Source organism: Pseudophryne corroboree, chromosome 6 (genome assembly GCF_028390025.1).
Source record: "Pseudophryne corroboree isolate aPseCor3 chromosome 6, aPseCor3.hap2, whole genome shotgun sequence".
Classification (NCBI taxonomy): Eukaryota; Metazoa; Chordata; class Amphibia; order Anura; family Myobatrachidae; genus Pseudophryne; species Pseudophryne corroboree.
In genome coordinates this window covers 697,113,398-697,130,279 of record NC_086449.1, presented here as the reverse complement: position 1 = coordinate 697,130,279, position 16,882 = coordinate 697,113,398, and the positions used below count along the sequence as shown (strand labels likewise).

The following is a 16,882-nucleotide window of genomic DNA, read 5'->3' as shown; positions in this document are numbered from 1 at the left end:
CCCCCTTTCCTCCCTCCCCTCCTCTTAGTCCCTCGAAGCAGGGAGGCTGTTGCCAGCAATCTCCCTGTGCCGAAACTCTAAATAAAATAATAAAACTAAAAGAACTCCTATGGAGCTCCCCTAGCTGTGACCGGCTCCTCCGGGCACATTTTCTAAACTGAGTTTGGTATGAGGAGCATAGAGGGAGGAGCCCGCCCACACTCTCGAACTCTTAAAAGTGCCAATGGTTCCTAGTGGACCTGTCTATACCCCATGGTACTAATGTGGATCCCAGCATCCTCTAGTAAGTAAGAGAAATAGGAATGTCCCTAGAATCCTATACCTCCTAGGTAGCTTCTGAAAATTAAGAAAATGGTGAGAGACTTTGAGGGTGGATCCAATTAGCCATGACGGGTGCGATGTACCATTGCCACAGCATTTCAACGCCGGCAAAGGCACCCAATCTTGAACCCTTCACGGGCTGAAATCAGCCCCAATTTGGACAAAATTGATCAGATCTCTATGGTGTGATAAACACTTCTGTGCGTATTCAGGCTGCTGTAAAGTGCGCCTGCTGCTGCGATGACTCGCACCCGCTAGATCATTGTGGCTAATTGAATTGACCCTTTTTATGGCGAAGAATAAGGTGGAGATTCAGATACTATAGTTTGCTCCAGTTTAGTCTTTCTAATCAATTTCAAAAACGTAAGAAATTTTCCTTAGTAACAAAAGTTGCTAAGAAAGAAATTAGCCAAGACACTCACAATATTTAAAGAAAGGGTTTATTGATAAAAGTTAAATATGGATTATACATGTAGGAACTTAATGTAAACACAGTGTTATAAAGGCACAAAACAATAGTGCCTATATTTATCAAAAAGAAAAGCTTCTGAATCATATACTCCACATTAAAAAGAATATATAGTGTTGCTAATGTGCTTTTCTGGCCATTAACATTTCCCTAATGTTATCTTCAGCGTCCTTCACACTTCGCTCCAGATAAGACTTTTTCTGCTGTAAAAAAAAAAAAAAAAAAAAGTATTTTAAAATGTATCAAAGTGTGCTGTGATTTATAACATCCACATTCCTGACCAAAACATGTAGAAGCTACTTTGTGCTCATTGGGCGTTTACCCAGTAGCCAAGGGGCGTGTAATATCCCATCACTCACATGAAACACTCTTGCCCACGATCTGTCGCTTGCTATACATACCCGTCTGCCCACCTTTTTCCTCATTAAAAACTAGTGACCGATGGTGACATCCCAACACTAATGATCCCGACAGCAGAGGGGGTATTTCTATCCCCACCACCCCAACTCTCGGGGGAGTGGCGGCTACGGCTAACACCCCCTCCTACCCGGGACCTAACAGCAAGCCCGATACTCGTCTTCGGCATTCTGGCTGTCTGATCTGGTGCTGGTCTCCCGAGTGGTGTCGGGAGTACGGTGTCGGTCCAACAGCCGGGATACTAAACAGATCACGATCATGGATGCCTGCCGATCGGTTAATCGATCGCCAGAACTGGGTATCGCGGTGCAGATATATGGCCCACACTAGTAAAATGAAAATTGAGCCCTTATGGTAAGAACGTCAACGTAATATTATTTAAAAGAAAACTCTACTGAACGCAAAATTTATGGTTTAACCTGGCGGTCCTTTATAATTTAGTAAGTTATGTTATGTTAATATTGCACTAGTATGCCCGATATTTATACACTTATCTCAAGCAGAAGCAATGGGACCTATGTAGTGTTGAATGCATGACCCTGTATCTTAGTCATAGCATTTTCACTGCATCTACACTTGTAACCCAAGAGGTAAAAAGGAACACCCTTACACAAGCAAAGTTCACAGAAAGCTTACGTAATTGCGGGCTAAGCATGTAGTATAAGACCAGTGCAATTACTCACTGATGATTACTTGTAGCCATGGGCACCAGAAAAAGCAGCTCGCCTCCACTAAACATTTGGAGGAGGTGGTGTAAAGTGCAGTCTTAAGTTACTGGACCACACATTACACCACCTCCACCGTGCAGCCTATTCCTATAATGCAAGCCACAGCCCCTGCCTCCTGCTCGACTGTGGTGCCATCTAATAGTCCCTGGTGGTCCAGACCTCATCCTCATCCATGGCGCTGCCCCTTCCCCCACCATGGTATCGCATCAGTGGCTGACAAATACCAGGACCTGGAGCATCACCATGACAATGAACCAGCTGGAAAATGGGGAGGGCTTTGTGCCAATATCAAATTCTATCCCCCCCCACCCTCCCCACAAACATTAAAATGCTCCGATGCCCTTGCTTGTAGCACACCAGGGTCCTGAATACCACACAGAGACAAGAACATCTTTAGATGTGCAAAGTTTTGCACGATAATATAATAGGATTTTGAATACCTACCAATAAATCCTTTTCTCGTAGTCCATAAGGGATATTGGGGACAGAATTAGTACGATGGGGTAAAGATGTGTCCAAAGGAGCCAGTGCACTTTAAATTTCTTCCACTGGTTGTGCTGGGTCCTCCCCTCTATGCCACCTCCTACAGCTCAGTAATAGGTAAAACAGTGCCCAAAGGAGAATGACATACTTGTGAGAAGGAGCAGAAGGAACAACAACAACAACAACAACAACAACAACAACAACAACGGTGAGATTTGAACACCAGCTCACCAATACATAACTTAGCCAGCAAAGTCTGGCAACATTAACAGCAACAGCTGAAAAGGAACACGTAACAGAGAACCTGCAGAAAGTCACAACACAGAGGCAGGCGCCCAATGGGGGTCATTCCGAGTTGATTGCTCGCTACGGATTTTCGCAGCGATTATGGCAGGTGCGTTGTACAAGTACAAAGAGCTTTGTGGTTTTGCACAGGTTCTAGCGACGCTTCCAGTCGCACTGGCAGATGCAAGGAGATTGACAGGAAGTGGGAGTTTCTGGGTGTCAACTGACCGTTTTCTAGGAGTGTTTGGAAAAACGCAGGCGTGGCCGGGCGTTTGCTGGGTGGGTATCTGACGTGAATACCGGGACCTTCATCGCAGCAATCATCGCACAGAATAAGTAACTACAGGGATGATCTTGTTCTGCACAAAATGTGTTTGCTGCCGCTCGGCTGCACAGGCGTTCGCACTCCCGCAAAGCGAAAATACACTCCCCTGTGGGCGGCAACTGTGTGTTTGCACGGCTGCTAAAAGTAGCTAGCGAGCGATCCACTCGGAATGAGGGTCAATATCCCTTATGGACTACGAGAAAAGGATTTACCGGTAGGTATTCAAAATCCTATTTTTTCTAGCATCCTTAAGGGATATTGGGGACAGAATTAGTACGATGTGGATGTCTCAAAGCTTCCAGAACGGGCGGGAACGTGCGGAGACAACTGCAGCACCGCCTGCCCAAGCTGGGCATCCTCTTTGGCCAGGGTATCAAACTTGAACTTCACAAAGGTGTTCGTCCCCCACCAGGTAACAGCTCGGCATAGTTGTAGGGCCGAGACTCCACGGGCAGTCGCCCGGGAAGAACCCACCGATCTAGTAGAGTGGGCCTTCAGAAACTGTGGAACCGGTAAGGCTGCAGACACATAGGCTTGTTGGATAGTAAGCCCAATCCAACGAGCAATGGACTGCTTTGAAGCAGGGCAACCCTTCTTCTGCGCATCATACAGCACGAACAAGGAATCAGTCTCTCTGATCCGAGCTGTCCTCTTGACATATTTTCAAGGCTCGCACTGTATCCAATACCTCCGGAAGAGCAGAAGTGTCAGAACTAAACAAAAATCACAATAGGCTGATTCAAGTGAGACGCGGAGACCACCTTCGGCAGGAACTGCTGTCTAGTCCTGAGCTCCGCTCTGTTCTCGAAAAAGACCAAATACGGACTTTTGCACGACAAGGCCCCAAATTCTGAGACATGCCTAGCAGAAGCCAGGGCCAGTAACATCACTGTTTTCCACGTGAGGTACTTATCTTCTACCGTCAGAGGTTCAAACCAGGAGGACTGTAGAAAGCGTAACACTACATCCAGGTCCGAAGGTGCCGCAGGCGGCACGAAAGGAGGTTGTATGTGAAGTACCCCTTGCAAGAAGGTCTGGACTTCCGGCAAGACAGCCAACTTCTTCTGAAAGAAGATTGAAAGAGCTGAAATCTGGACCTTAATGGATCCCAGACGTAAGCCTTTATCCACTCCAGCCTACAGAAAACAGAGGAACCTTCCCAAGTGGAATTCCGCAGATGGATATTTGCGTTCCTCGCACCACGAGACATATCTCCGCCAGATATGATGATAGTGTTTTGACGTCACAGGTTTTCTGGCTTGCACCATAGCCACAATGACCTTTTTGGAAAGCCCTTTGTGAGCTAGGATGTTCCGCTCAACTTCTATGCCATTAAACGAAGCTGCCGTAAGTTCGGGTAAACGAACGGTCCTTGTTGAAGATCCCTTCTTTGTGGTACAGGCTAAAGGTCCTCTACGGACTAGTCCAGGAGAACTGTGTACCACGTTCTTCGGGGCCAATACGGGGCAATCAAGATTGCTTCCACTCTTTGATGTCTGATCCGCTTCAGCACCCTTGGGATCAGAAGAATCGGAGGAAACAGGTAGACTAACTGGTAAGGCCAAGGCGAAGTCAGCGCATCCACTGCGCTCGCCTGAGGGTCCCTGGTTCGTGAGCAATAGCAGCGAAGCTTCTTGTTGAGACGAGAGGCCATCAAGTCGATCTGTGGGCAACCCCACCTGTCGATCAGTTGCAACACCTGCGGGTGTAGTCCCCACTTCCCCGTGTGGAGATAAGGGCGACTTAGAAAGTCCACCTCCCAATTGTTCACTCCCAGAATTAAGATTGCGGACAGCTCTCTTGCATTTCTTTCTGCCTAGGAGTATTCTTGACACTTCTCTCATGCAGGCCCTGCCTTTTGGTCCCTCCTGGTCGATTAATGTACGTCCCCGCCGTGGCGTTGTCCGACTGCACCTGGATCGCCCGATCCCTTAGCAGATGGGACGCCTGAAGCAGAGCATTGTGGATAGCCCAAAGTTCCAGAATGTTGATTGAAAGTAGGACCTCTTGGGCAGACCACCTGCCGTGGAACTGCGCCCCTTGGGTGACAGCTCCCCATCCTTAGACTCGCATCTGTCGTGAGGAGGATCTAATCCTGAATCACGAAGCTTTGGCCTTCCAGGAGGTTGGATGACTGTAGCCACCACAGGAGTGAAATCCTGGCCTGGAGTGACCGCTGAATCATCCGGTGCATCTGAAGATGGGAACTGGACCACTTGTTCAGGATGACCAACTGGAAGGGTCTGGCATGGAACCTTCCATACTATATCGCCTCTTAGGAGGCCACCATCTTTCCCAATAATTTTATGCAAAGATGAATTGAGACTCGAGCAGGTCTGAGTACCATGTGAACCATTTCCTGGAGTGTTCTTGCTTTCTCCACTGGGAGGAACACTCTGTGCTACAGTATCCAGCAGCATTCCCAGAAACAGGAGTCTGAGATGGTTCCAGGTGGGACATCTGCAGATTGAGGATCCACCCATGGTGAGACAGAAGTTAGATAGTGCAATCTATATGGAGCAATAGAAGCTCCCTGGAACTTTATTTTATCAGGAGATTGTCCAGATATGGAATTACATTGACCCCCTGGACCCTGAGCTGAAACATCATTTCTGCCATCACCTTCGTGAACACCCTCAGAGCTGTAGACAGGACAAAAGGTAACGCCTGAAACTGGTAGTGATCGTTCAGTAGGCAAACCTCAGATAGGCCTGATGAGGAGGCCAAATTGGGATATGTAGGCAAGCGTCCTTGATATCCAGAGATACTAGGAATTCCTGTTCCAGGCCTGCGATTACCGCTCTCAAAAGATTCCATCTTGAATTTGAAAACCTTCAGGTAAGGATTCAAGGGCTTCAGATTCAGAATGCGTCTCACAGACCCGTCTGGTTTTGGTACGACAAACCGACTGGAGTAGTAACCCTGTCCTTGTTGTAGTAGGGGTACTGGAACAATGACCCAGGACTGGACCAACTTGTTTACGGCCAGTAGTAGCGTACCATGCATACTTTCCAAAGCTGGTAAGCCTGATTTGAAAAAGCGTTGGGGAGGAGTACAGTCGAACTCCAGCTTGTAACCCTGAGAGATAAGGTCCCTCACCCAAGCATCTTGGCAGGAACTATCCCAGATGTGGCTGAAGTAACGTAAATCGAGCTCCCACCACGAGATCTCCTCGGGGTGGGTGGGCACAGTCATGCTGAAGTCTTTGCGGGAGCAGAACTGGTGGTTTATGTTTTCATCTGAAGCCTCTAGCTGCGTTTGAGGCCCCTCTGGCCCTAGATCGAAATCTGGAGGACCGAAAGTAGAGTAGACGGTCCCGGATAGGTACGTCTAGCAGGTGGAGTCCCCGAAGAAAATAGGATTTTAAATTACCTACCGGTAAATCCCTTTCTCGTAGTCCGTAGAGGATGCTGGGGTTCCATTTAGTACCATGGGGTATAGACTGGTCCCTCGGGAGCCATGGGCACTTTGAGTTTAATAGTGTGGGCTGGCTCCTCCCTCTATGCCCCTCCTACCAGACTCAGTCTAGAAACTGTGCCCGAGGAGACTGACATACTTTGAGGGAAGGAAATACAGTGATAGCGGTGAGATTCGCACCAGCTCACACCAAATTGAAAAACCATGCAAAGCAGCACGCAACATGAAGAAACCATGCTAAGCAGCATGCAACATGAAGAAACCATGCTAAGGAGCAGGAAAGAGGAACAGCAACAGCTGAACCAATACTCAACCAAGTAACAATGCAGGAAAACGAAGCGCTGGGCAGGCGCCCAGCATCCTCTACGGACTACGAGAAAAAGGATTTACCGGTAGGTAATTAAAAATAAGATTTTAAACCTACCGGTAAATCTTTTTCTCTTAGTCCGTAGAGGATGCTTGGGACTCAGTTATGCAGACAAAAGCAAGTGTTTCCGCACCGGTATAATATGACTAAATCCCCATGTAGTGTAATGGACCTCAAAATCTGGGTATATATAAGGGGGATGTGCTACCTGCTACCTAAGGAACATGTATTTTATAAAAAAAAAAAAGGAGAGGTAGCATTATGGTGCAGTCAAAAACTAACTAATGTTTATTTATTAAAACGTAACTTTTATTAAATGTAATACCTAAGATAAACTCCCCACCTATCTAAAAAGCGAAATATTAAAAATTAGAAGATAGTAAGAGATATTATTTCATCTCTTACTATCTTCTAATTTTTAATATTTCGCTTTTTAGATAGGTGGGGAGTTTATCTTAGGTATTACATTTAATAAAAGTTACGTTTTAATAAATAAACATTAGTTAGTTTTTGACTGTGCACCATAATGCTACCTCTTTTCTTTTTTTTTTTTTTATAAAATAGATGCTGGGGACTCCGTAAGGACCATGGGGATAGACTGGCTCCGCAGGAGACATGGGCACTTTAAGAAAGACTTTAGGTATGGGTGTGCACCGACTCCTCCCTCTATGCCCCTCCTCCAGACCTCAGTTAGAGAAACTGTGCCCAGAGGAGACGGACAGTACGAGGAAAGGATTTTTGTAAAACCAAGGGCAAGATTCATACCAGCCCACACCATTCACACCGTATAACTTGTGATAAACTAACCATGTAACAGTATGAAAAACAACATAGCATCAGTCGGAGACCGATGAAAACTAGAACATACCCCTTATGTAAGCAAAACTATATACAAGTCTTGCAGAAGTAGTCCGTACTTGGGACGGGCGCCCAGCATCCTCTACAGACTACGAGAAAAAGATTTACCGGTAGGTTTAAAATCTTATTTTCTCTTACGTCCTAGAGGATGCTGGGGACTCCGTAAGGACCATGGGGATTATACCAAAGCTCCCAAACGGGCGGGAGAGTGCGGATGACTCTGCAGCACCAATTGAGCAAACAGTAGGTCCTCCTCAGCCAGGGTATCAAACGTATAGAACTTTTCAAAGGTGTTTGAACCCGACCAAGTAGCAGCTCGGCACAGCTGTAGTGCCGAGACCCCTCGGGCAGCCGCCCAAGACAAGCCCACCTTCCTAGTGGAATGGGCCTTGACCGATTTTGGTAACGGCAATCCAGCCGTCGCATGTGCCTGCTGAATCGTGTTACAGATCCAGCGAGCAATAGTCTGCTTTGAAGCAGGAGCGCCAACCTTGTTGGCTGCATACAGGACAAACAGTGCTTCTGTTTTTCTGACTCTAGCCGTTCTGGCCACGTAAATTTTCAAAGCCCTGACCACATCAAGGGACTCCGAATCCTCCAAGTCTCGTGTAGCCACAGGCACCACAATAGGTTGGTTCATATTAAAAGATGACACCACCTTATGCAAAAATTGAGGACGGGTCCGCAATTCTGCTCTATCCATATGGAAAACTAGATAGGGGCTTTTATGAGACAAAGCCACCAATTTACGAGACTCGCCTAGCCGAAGCCAAGGCTAACAACATGACCACTTTCCAAGTGAGATATTTTAACTCCACCGTTTTAAGTGGTTCAAACCAGTGCGACTTAAGGAAACTCAACACCACGTTAAGGTCCCAAGGCGCCACCGGAGGTACAAAAGGAGGCTGAATATGCAGCACTCCCTTCACAAAAGTCTGTACTTCTGGGAGAGAAGCCAATTCTTTTTGAAAGAAAATGGATAAGGCCAAAATCTGAACCTTAATGGAGCCTAATTTTAGGCCCAAATTCACTCCAGTCTGTAGGAAGTGAAAGAAAACGGCCCAGATGGAATTCTTCCGTAGGAGCATTCCTGGCCTCACACCAAGAAACATTTTCGCCATATACGGTGATAATGTTTAACGGTCACGTCCTTAATAGCCTTTATCAGAGTAGGAATGACCTCATCCGGAATGTCCTTTTCCGCTAGGATCCGGTGTTCAACCGCCATGCCGTCAAACGCAGCCGCATTAGATCTTGGAACAGACAGGGCCCCTGTTGCAACAGGTCCTGTCTTAGAGGAAGAGGCCACGGATCTTCTGTGAGCATCTCCTGCAGATCTGGATACCAGGCCCTTCGTGGACAATCTGGAACAATGAGAATTGTCTGTACTCCTCTTTTTCTTCTTATTCTCAACACCTTTGGGATGAGAGGAAGAGGAGGAAACACATAGACCGACTGGAACACCCACGGTGTCACTAGGGCGTCCACAGCTACCGCCTGAGGGTCTCTTGACCTGGCGCAATACCTCTGCAGCTTTTTGTTGAGGCGGGATGCCATCATGTCTATCTGGGGCAGTCCCCACTGACTTGCAATCTGTGCGAAGACTTCCTGATGAAGTCCCCACTCTCCTGGATGCAGGTCATGTCTGCTGAGGAAGTCTGCTTCCCAGTTGTCCACTCCCGGAATGAACACTGCTGACAGTGCGCTTACACGATTTTCCGCCCAGCGAAGAATCCTGGTGGCTTCCGCCATTGCCACTCTGCTCCTTGTGCCGCCCTGGCGGTTTACATGAGCCACTGCGGTGATGTTGTCTGACTGGATCAGAACTGGTAAGTCGCGAAGCAAGGTCTCCGCTTGACGAAGCGCGTTGTATATGGCCCTCAGCTCCAGGACGTTGATGTGAAGACAAGTTTCTTGACTTGACCAAAGACCCTGGAAGTTTCTTCCTTGTGTGACTGCTCCCCAACCTCGGAGGCTCGCGTCCGTGGTCACCAGAACCCAGTCCTGAATGCCGAACCTGCGGCCCTCTAGAAGGTGAGCACTCTGCAGCCACCACAGGAGAGATACCCTGGCCCTGGGGGGACAGCGTGATCAACCGATGAATCTGTAGATGTGACCCGGACCACTTGTCCAGTAGGTCCCATTGGAAGGTCCTCGCATGGAACCTGCCGAACAGAATGGCCTCGTAAGATGCCACCATCTTTCCCAGGACTAGAGTGCAGTGATGCACTGACACCTGTTTTGGTTTCAACAGGTTCCTGACCAGAGTCATGAGTTCTTGAGCCTTTTCCGTTGGAAGATAAACCCTTTTCTGGTCCGTATCCAGAATCATGCCCAAGAAGGTCAGACGAGTCGTAGGAACCAGCTGCGACTTCGGGATATTGAGAATCCAGCCGTGTTGCTGTAACACTCTCAGTGAAAGTGACACGCTGCTCAGCAACTGCTCTCTTGATCTCGCTTTTATGAGGAGATCGTCCAAGTACGGGATAATTGTGACCCCCTGCTTGCGCAGGAGCACCATCATTTCCGCCATTACCTTGGTGAAAATCCTCGGGGCCGTGGAAAGCCCAAACGGCAACGTCTGAAATTGGTAATGACAATCCTGTACCGCAAATCTCAGGTACGCCTGATGAGGTGGATATATTGGAACATGAAGGTATGCATCCTTTATGTCTAGGGATACCATTAAATCCCCCCCTTCCAGGCTGGCGATGACCGCTCTGAGTGATTCCATCTTGAACTTGAACCTTTTCAAGTATAGGTTCAGGGATTTTAAATTTAAAATGGGTCTGACCGAACCGTCTGGTTTCGAGACTACAAACAGGGTTGAGTAATATCCACTCCCTTGTTGCAGTAGGGGAACCTTGACCACCACCTGTTGAAGATACAATTTGTGAATTGCATTTAACACTAACTCCCTTTCTGAGGGAGAAGCTGGCAGGGCCAATTTGAAAAACCGGCAGGAGGCACCTCTTCGAATTCCATCTTGTAACCCTGAGAAACAATTTCTACTGCCCAGGGATCCACCTGTGAGTGAACCCAGATGTGGCTGAAAAGTCGAAGACGTGCCCCCACTGGGGTGGACTCCCGTAGTGGAGCCCCAGCGTCATGCGGTGGATTTTGTAGAGGCCGGGGAGGACTTCTGTTCCTGGGAACTAGCTGTGTTGTGCAGCTTCTTTCCTCTGCTCTTACCTCTGGCAAGAAGGGACGCACCTCGTACTTTGTTTCTCTGTGACCGAAAGGACTGCATCGGATAATGTGGCGCTTTCTTAGGCTGTGAGGGAATATAAGGCAAAAAATTGGATTTACCAACTGTAGCTGTGGAGACCAAGTCCGAGAGACCTTCTCCAAACAATTCATCACCCTTGTAAGGTAAAACCTCCATATGCCTTTTTGAGTCGGCATCACCTGTCAATTGCCGGGTCCATAGGACTCGTCTAGCAGAAAATCGACATAGCGTTGATTCTAGAACCCAATAGACCAATGTCTCTTTGAGCATCCCTCATATACAAGACAGCATCTTTTCTATGTCCTAGGGTCAATAAGATGGTATCCTTATCCAGGGTTTCAATTTCCGCTGATAAGGTATCCGTCCATGCTGCTACAGCGCTACACACCCAGGCCGACGCAATAGCCGGTCTGAGTAAGGTACCCAAATGCGTGTAAATGGACTTCAAGGTAACCTCCTGCTTGCGATCAGCAGGATCCCTGAGGGTAGCCGTATCCTGGGATGGCAGCACTACCTTCTTGGATAAGCGTGACAACGCTTTGTCCACCCTAGGGGAGGATTCCCACCGTATCCTGTCCTTTGGCGGGAAAGGATACGCCATAAGAATCCTTTTTGGGAATCTGCAGTTTTTTGTCTGGAGATTCCCAAGCTTTTTCACATAACTCATTCAGCTCATGTGAGGGCGGAAAGGTCAGGTTTCTTTTCCTTATACATGTGTACCCTCGTGTCAGGGACAGGGGGTTCCTCTGTGATATGCAAAACATCTTTTATTGCAATAATCATATATCGAGTACATTTAGCCAGTTTTGGCTGTAACTTTGCATCATCGTAGTCGACACTGGAGTCAGAATCCGTGTCGGTATCTGTGTCTACTATTTGGGATAGTGGGCGCTTTTGAGACCCCGAAGGTCCCTGCGACAGAGACAGACATGGGTTGATTCCCTGGCTGTTCCCTAGCTTCCGCTTTGTCTAATCTTTTGTGCAATAAATTTACATTAGCACTTAAAACATTCCACATATCCATCCAGGCAGGTGTTGGCGTTGTCGACGGAGAGACCACATTCATTTTCTCCTCCTCCTCCCCCGGAAAGCCTTCTACCTCAGACATGTCGACACACGCGTACCGACACCACACACTCAGGGAATCCTCTTATCTGAAGACCGTTCCCCCACAAGGCCCTTTGGAGAGAGAGAGAGAGAGAGAGAGAGAGAGAGAGAGAGAGAGAGAGAGAGAGAGAGAGAGAGAGAGAGAGAGAATGCCAGCACACACCCAGCGCTATATGACCCAGCAAAAAACACAATATGATTACCTAGATAGCGCTGTAATCTGTATATTGCGCCAAATATGTGCCGCCCCCCCCCCCCTCTTTCACCATGGATAAGCAGGGGAGAGTTCGGGGAGCTTCCTCTCAGCGCTGTGCCGTGGAGAAAATGGCGCTGGTGAGTGCTGAGGAAGAAGCCCCGCCCCCTCAGCGGCAGGCTTCTGTCCCGCTCAAATATGTAAAAAAACCTGGCTGGGGCTCTTTATATATACAGTGCCCAGCTGTATATACATATTTTTGCCAGAAAACGAGGTTTATGCCCTGCCTCACCTCTGACATTACAGCTCTGCTCTTCGTTCCATCCTGTCAGTTTATGTAGGACACCGCCATTACGTTGTCAGACTTAACCTGAATGGCCTGATCTTGAAGATGTGCCGCTAGTAGAAGGCCGTTGAACCCGGCCCTTAAGCTCAAGAATGTTTATCGGAATGATGGATTCCAGACGACCACTTTCCTTAGAAGTTTTCCCCTTTGGTGACCGCTCCCCAACCTCTGTCGAGAGAAGAAGAAGTTTGCAGACACCAGAGGAATGAAATTCTGGTTTTCGGCAACAGGCGTATTTGCTGGTGCATGTGAAGATGAAATCCCTACCATTTGACTAGTAGAACAAGTTGGAAAGACCATGCAAGAAACCTTCCATACTGTCGAGCCTCGTAGGAGGCAACCATCTTCCCCATAAGGGGAATGCACTGATGAACCGATACCCGGGCTGGCTTCAGGACATCCCGGACCATTGATTGGATCACCAATGCTTTCTCCACCGGTAGAAACACCCTCTGCACTTCCACGTCGAGAATCATCTCCAGGAAGGAACACCTCCTTGTCAGTTCCAAATGTGAAATTGGAAGCTTCAGGATCCACCCAAGACAGGTGATTTGAGAGAGCAACACTCTAACAACATCTCCCTGGAGGATGTTAAGGTCATCCAGATATGGAATTATGTCCACTCCTGGTCTGTGGAGTAGGAGCACAATCGCCGCCATGGCCTTGATGAACACCCCCGGTGTTGCGTAGAAGCCAAGTGCAGTGTTTGGAACTGGAAGTGATATAGTTGTAGTGCAACCTTAGATAGGTCTAGAGAGGCGGCCAGATTGTAATGTGAAGGTACGCACCCCTGACATCACGGGATACCAGGAATTCCCCTGTCTCTCGACCAGAGATCACCACTCTCAGACTGCATCCTGAATTGAACATCCACCAGTAGAGGTTCAATGACCTTAGGTTTGAATAGCAACCCCTGTTACGTAAATGAGGTGGAACAGGAATAATGACATTTGTTTGACAAATTGTAGAATAGCTTCCAGCAGTATTGTACTTTCAGCCTGAGAAGCTAGTAAGCCTGATTTGAAGAATCTGTGAGGCGGGAGTACCAGAAACTCCAGTCTGCACCCCTGGGCAGCTCAACATTTCCCAGGGGACTAGGCAGGATATCGCCTAGATGTTTTACCTAAATCTTTTTAGTCTCTCTCCCACCTGCTTGATCCCGAGGCAGTGAGGTCCATCGTCAAAACGAAGGTTTTGAGAACACCGAAACCGAAATCCGTTCCTAGGAACCTGGCGGAGCAGGTTTTCAGAAATTTCCCCACCGTCCTCTAAAGGAAGTGTAGGAACCCTTGGATTGGTGTGTAAACATTGCGGTTTGAAGGGATTGCAGTATAGGTGTAGGCTCTAAGTTCCTGGTCTGTGCAGCTGCGGAAGGAAGATATGTCCACTTACCCGCAGTTAGCTCGGGTATTCACGTATCCCGAGCATCCCAACAGGGCCTCACCCGTGAAGGGCTGACTCACCATACCTTTCTTGGATTCTGTATCTGCAGACCATTGGTGTAGCCACCGTCCCCTGCGTGTCGAAACTGCCAGAGCAGTGGTCCCTGCGTTAGGCAGGCCAATCTCCTTCATGGCATCCAGCCGTGAAGCCAGTAGAATCCTGTATGTGACACAGAAACAAGTACATGTCACTCCTATACATAGAATCTAAGTCATCAAGTAAGGAGCTTGACCACGTTACAATAGCCTCAGAGATCTACGCAATAGTGGGTCTCCGAGTCACATCTGCAGCAGTGTACAATATTAGAGGAGATTAGTCTCAATCTGCGTTCAGTCTTTATGGAGGTTGTACCAGGGACAGGTAACACAACCTTCTTTGACAATTTAGACACTCGTTAGGGATGTGGATAATATCTCTGGGTGTACTCAGGTGTTCCCAAATAAGCAGTTTAACGCCCTAAACCAGGCATGTCGAAACTGCGGCACTTCAGCTGTTGAGAAACTACACATCCCAGCATGCCCCGACACAGCTTTAGCATTCTTTGACAACAAAACTGTGTCAGGGCATGCTGGGATATGTAGTTTCACAACAGCTGGAAGACCGCAGTTTGGACATGCCTGCCCTAAAAAGTGGGAAGGCATTATATATACACACATATATAATATTCCTCATCCCTAAAGGCCTCAAACATATGTTGCCCCCCTCATATGTCATGCATTATATGGGCAAGTGTACGCTTGTTAGGGTACGTAATTGGGGTGAGAGGCACAGCTGTGGGAAGTTAATCCCCAGACTACTCAAAACTGCGGCTTCTTCCCAGTATGGGATATATTTGAAGAAATATACTTTAAAAGTACACCCTATGGAGGCTACCCCGAAGACTGAGAATTTGTACAGATTTGGGCATGGTAGAGATTCCCCAGGAAAAAAGATAGACATTCTGCAGTACAGGACAAAGTCCCTTAAACATGGTAAAGTGGGTTACACACACAGGAAAATGTCACAGTCTCTCCCCCCCCCCAAGAATATCTTCAGAGAGTTGCAGAGTACAAGAAGCCAACCACAGCGCGCCCTTATAGGCTTTTATTATGATAAAATCCCAGCTGACTAGCCTAACCTCAACAGGGTAGCTAGTACATAATTCACTCTCCCTCCTTGTTTATAACACCTTGTAGTTATGTGGAGACCAGTGCTCCCCTGTCAGCGCGTGTGTCTGCAGGGAAAAAATGGTGCTGCCGAGTGCTGGATCCGCTCTGATGAGAAGCCCCACCCCCTGTAATGGCACATCTTCCCGCACTTATTGTATTATACTGGCCTGAGGTAATTTGCAGCTAACAGTGGGATTAGCCCCTGGTAGTCTTATGTGACCAGTGTAGGGTAGTTGCGCTGGCCCAGGACACTCCCCTCATAGCGCCGTACACAGTGTGCCTCTAAACCTGCCGGAGCGCAGCGTGTCAGAGCTGCGCTCCTACCCTTCTGCTGCCATTCTCGCCGGTGACCCGCTTCCCAAGCCGGCCACGTTATACTCACCACTCTTCTTTCTTCTGGCTCTGTTAGGGGTTGGCGGCCATGCTGCGGGAGTGAGTGGTCGCCTTGTGATCAGCACCCTCAGGAGCTCAGCGTCCTGTCAGCAGAGATATAGAACCATTAACTTCTAGAGTTGGTTCCTACTCTCCGGTACCTAACACTCTTAGAAAAACAATAAAACCAGAAAAACTCTTAGGAGCTCCCCTGTGACCGGCTCCTCCAGGCACATTTTCTAAACTGAGTCTGGTAGGAGGGGCATAGAGGGAGGAGCCAGCCCATACTCTCAAACTCTTAAAGTGCCCATGGCTCCCAAGGGACCAGTCTACACCCCATGGTACTAAATGGAACACCAGCATCCTCTAGGATGAATATTGCCAATCTCTTTAAGGGCGTCACAGAGGACTCTTGCAATGTCCTGAATGCGAGTCAGTAGAGTAACAGCATTAACTAAGGTCATATCACCCGAGAGACCTTCCTTAATTTGATTAGCCCAGGGACTGTTTGGAGGAGCTGTGGAGGCTGCTGCTGCTGCTATGCAGAGGAAGGTGCCAAAATGCCACTGAGCCTGCTCTCGTGTAGCTCCGCCCCCCGCCATGGCGCCAGAGCTACCTCTGTATATTTATACTGGCCATGTCTCCCAAGTTGTAAAACCTTACATAAATGCTTGGTTTACCCTAAATTAGCCAGTCTCACGCAGGGGCTATAGTGGATCCCCCCCAGGAGGGACCCGGTCGCCACACCTGTGCTTTTTGCCGCACAGTAAACCGGGGGACGCACCTAGTGGGGCCCCCGGTTGGTACTCACCTTCAGGAAGCGTTAGGGGAGTACGGCATGCTGCGACAGCCAAGGCGTCATGCCCCGCTGAACAAACAGCCCCTCAGGACAGTGGTCCTGCAGCGGGAAAGCAGCTCTGCACCTCAAGAGGCCGGTGACCACCCCCCTAACTCCCACGGTGCAGGTATGCTGTTGCCCAAACAGCATACTGAAATAAGCAAAACTTTAAAAGTAATTGAAGAAAAACTCTTGAGTTAGAAGTGTGCACCCTCTCCTGAGGGCACTTTTCTAAACTGAGCTGTGGGAGGCGGCATAGAGGGGAGGTGCCAGCACACCCAGTTGAAGAAATTTAAAGTACACTGGCTCCTTTGGACCCGTCTATACCCCATCGTACTAATTCTGTCCCCATTATTTCTTATGGATGCTAGAGAAATGCATATTATTTCCATGTAGGTTTCTTTTGCAGTTCATTGCAGCTATGCGTGGGTCAAATAGGTTTCCTGCTAGACACAATAAGGTTTGAGCCCTCATTCCGAGTTGATCGCTCGCTGGCTACTTTTAGCAGCCGTGCAGACACAGTCGCCGCCCACAGG

The 16,882-nt window shown here is 48.3% G+C and overlaps 2 protein-coding genes across 3 annotated transcripts in view; both read right to left on the bottom strand.

Moving 5' to 3' along the window:
- Window positions 1-743: 743 nt before the first annotated feature.
- PFDN1 (prefoldin subunit 1) overlaps window positions 744-16,882 on the bottom strand; it is a 61,388-nt gene continuing 45,249 nt past the window's right edge. For both annotated transcript variants that reach the window (XM_063928323.1, XM_063928324.1), the window contains exon 4: window positions 744-993. In XM_063928323.1, coding sequence (XP_063784393.1) covers window positions 910-993 — 84 coding nt within the window. In that variant the 3' untranslated portion in view covers window positions 744-909. The remainder of the gene's footprint in view (window positions 994-16,882) is intronic.
- LOC134933255 (uncharacterized) lies at window positions 8,556-16,854 on the bottom strand. The gene is made up of 2 exons (XM_063928322.1): window positions 15,519-16,854; window positions 8,556-14,147 (listed from the first exon to the last, which is right to left on the bottom strand). Exon 2 carries the CDS (start codon window positions 10,402-10,404, stop codon window positions 9,310-9,312), a length of 1,095 nt encoding a protein of 364 aa, XP_063784392.1. The 5' UTR covers window positions 10,405-14,147; window positions 15,519-16,854; the 3' UTR covers window positions 8,556-9,309.

Coding starts and splice junctions, on each gene's coding strand:
- LOC134933255 (XM_063928322.1), bottom strand. CDS start 10,404: ATGGAATCACTCAGAGCGGTCATCGCCAGCCTGGAAGGGGGGGATTTA.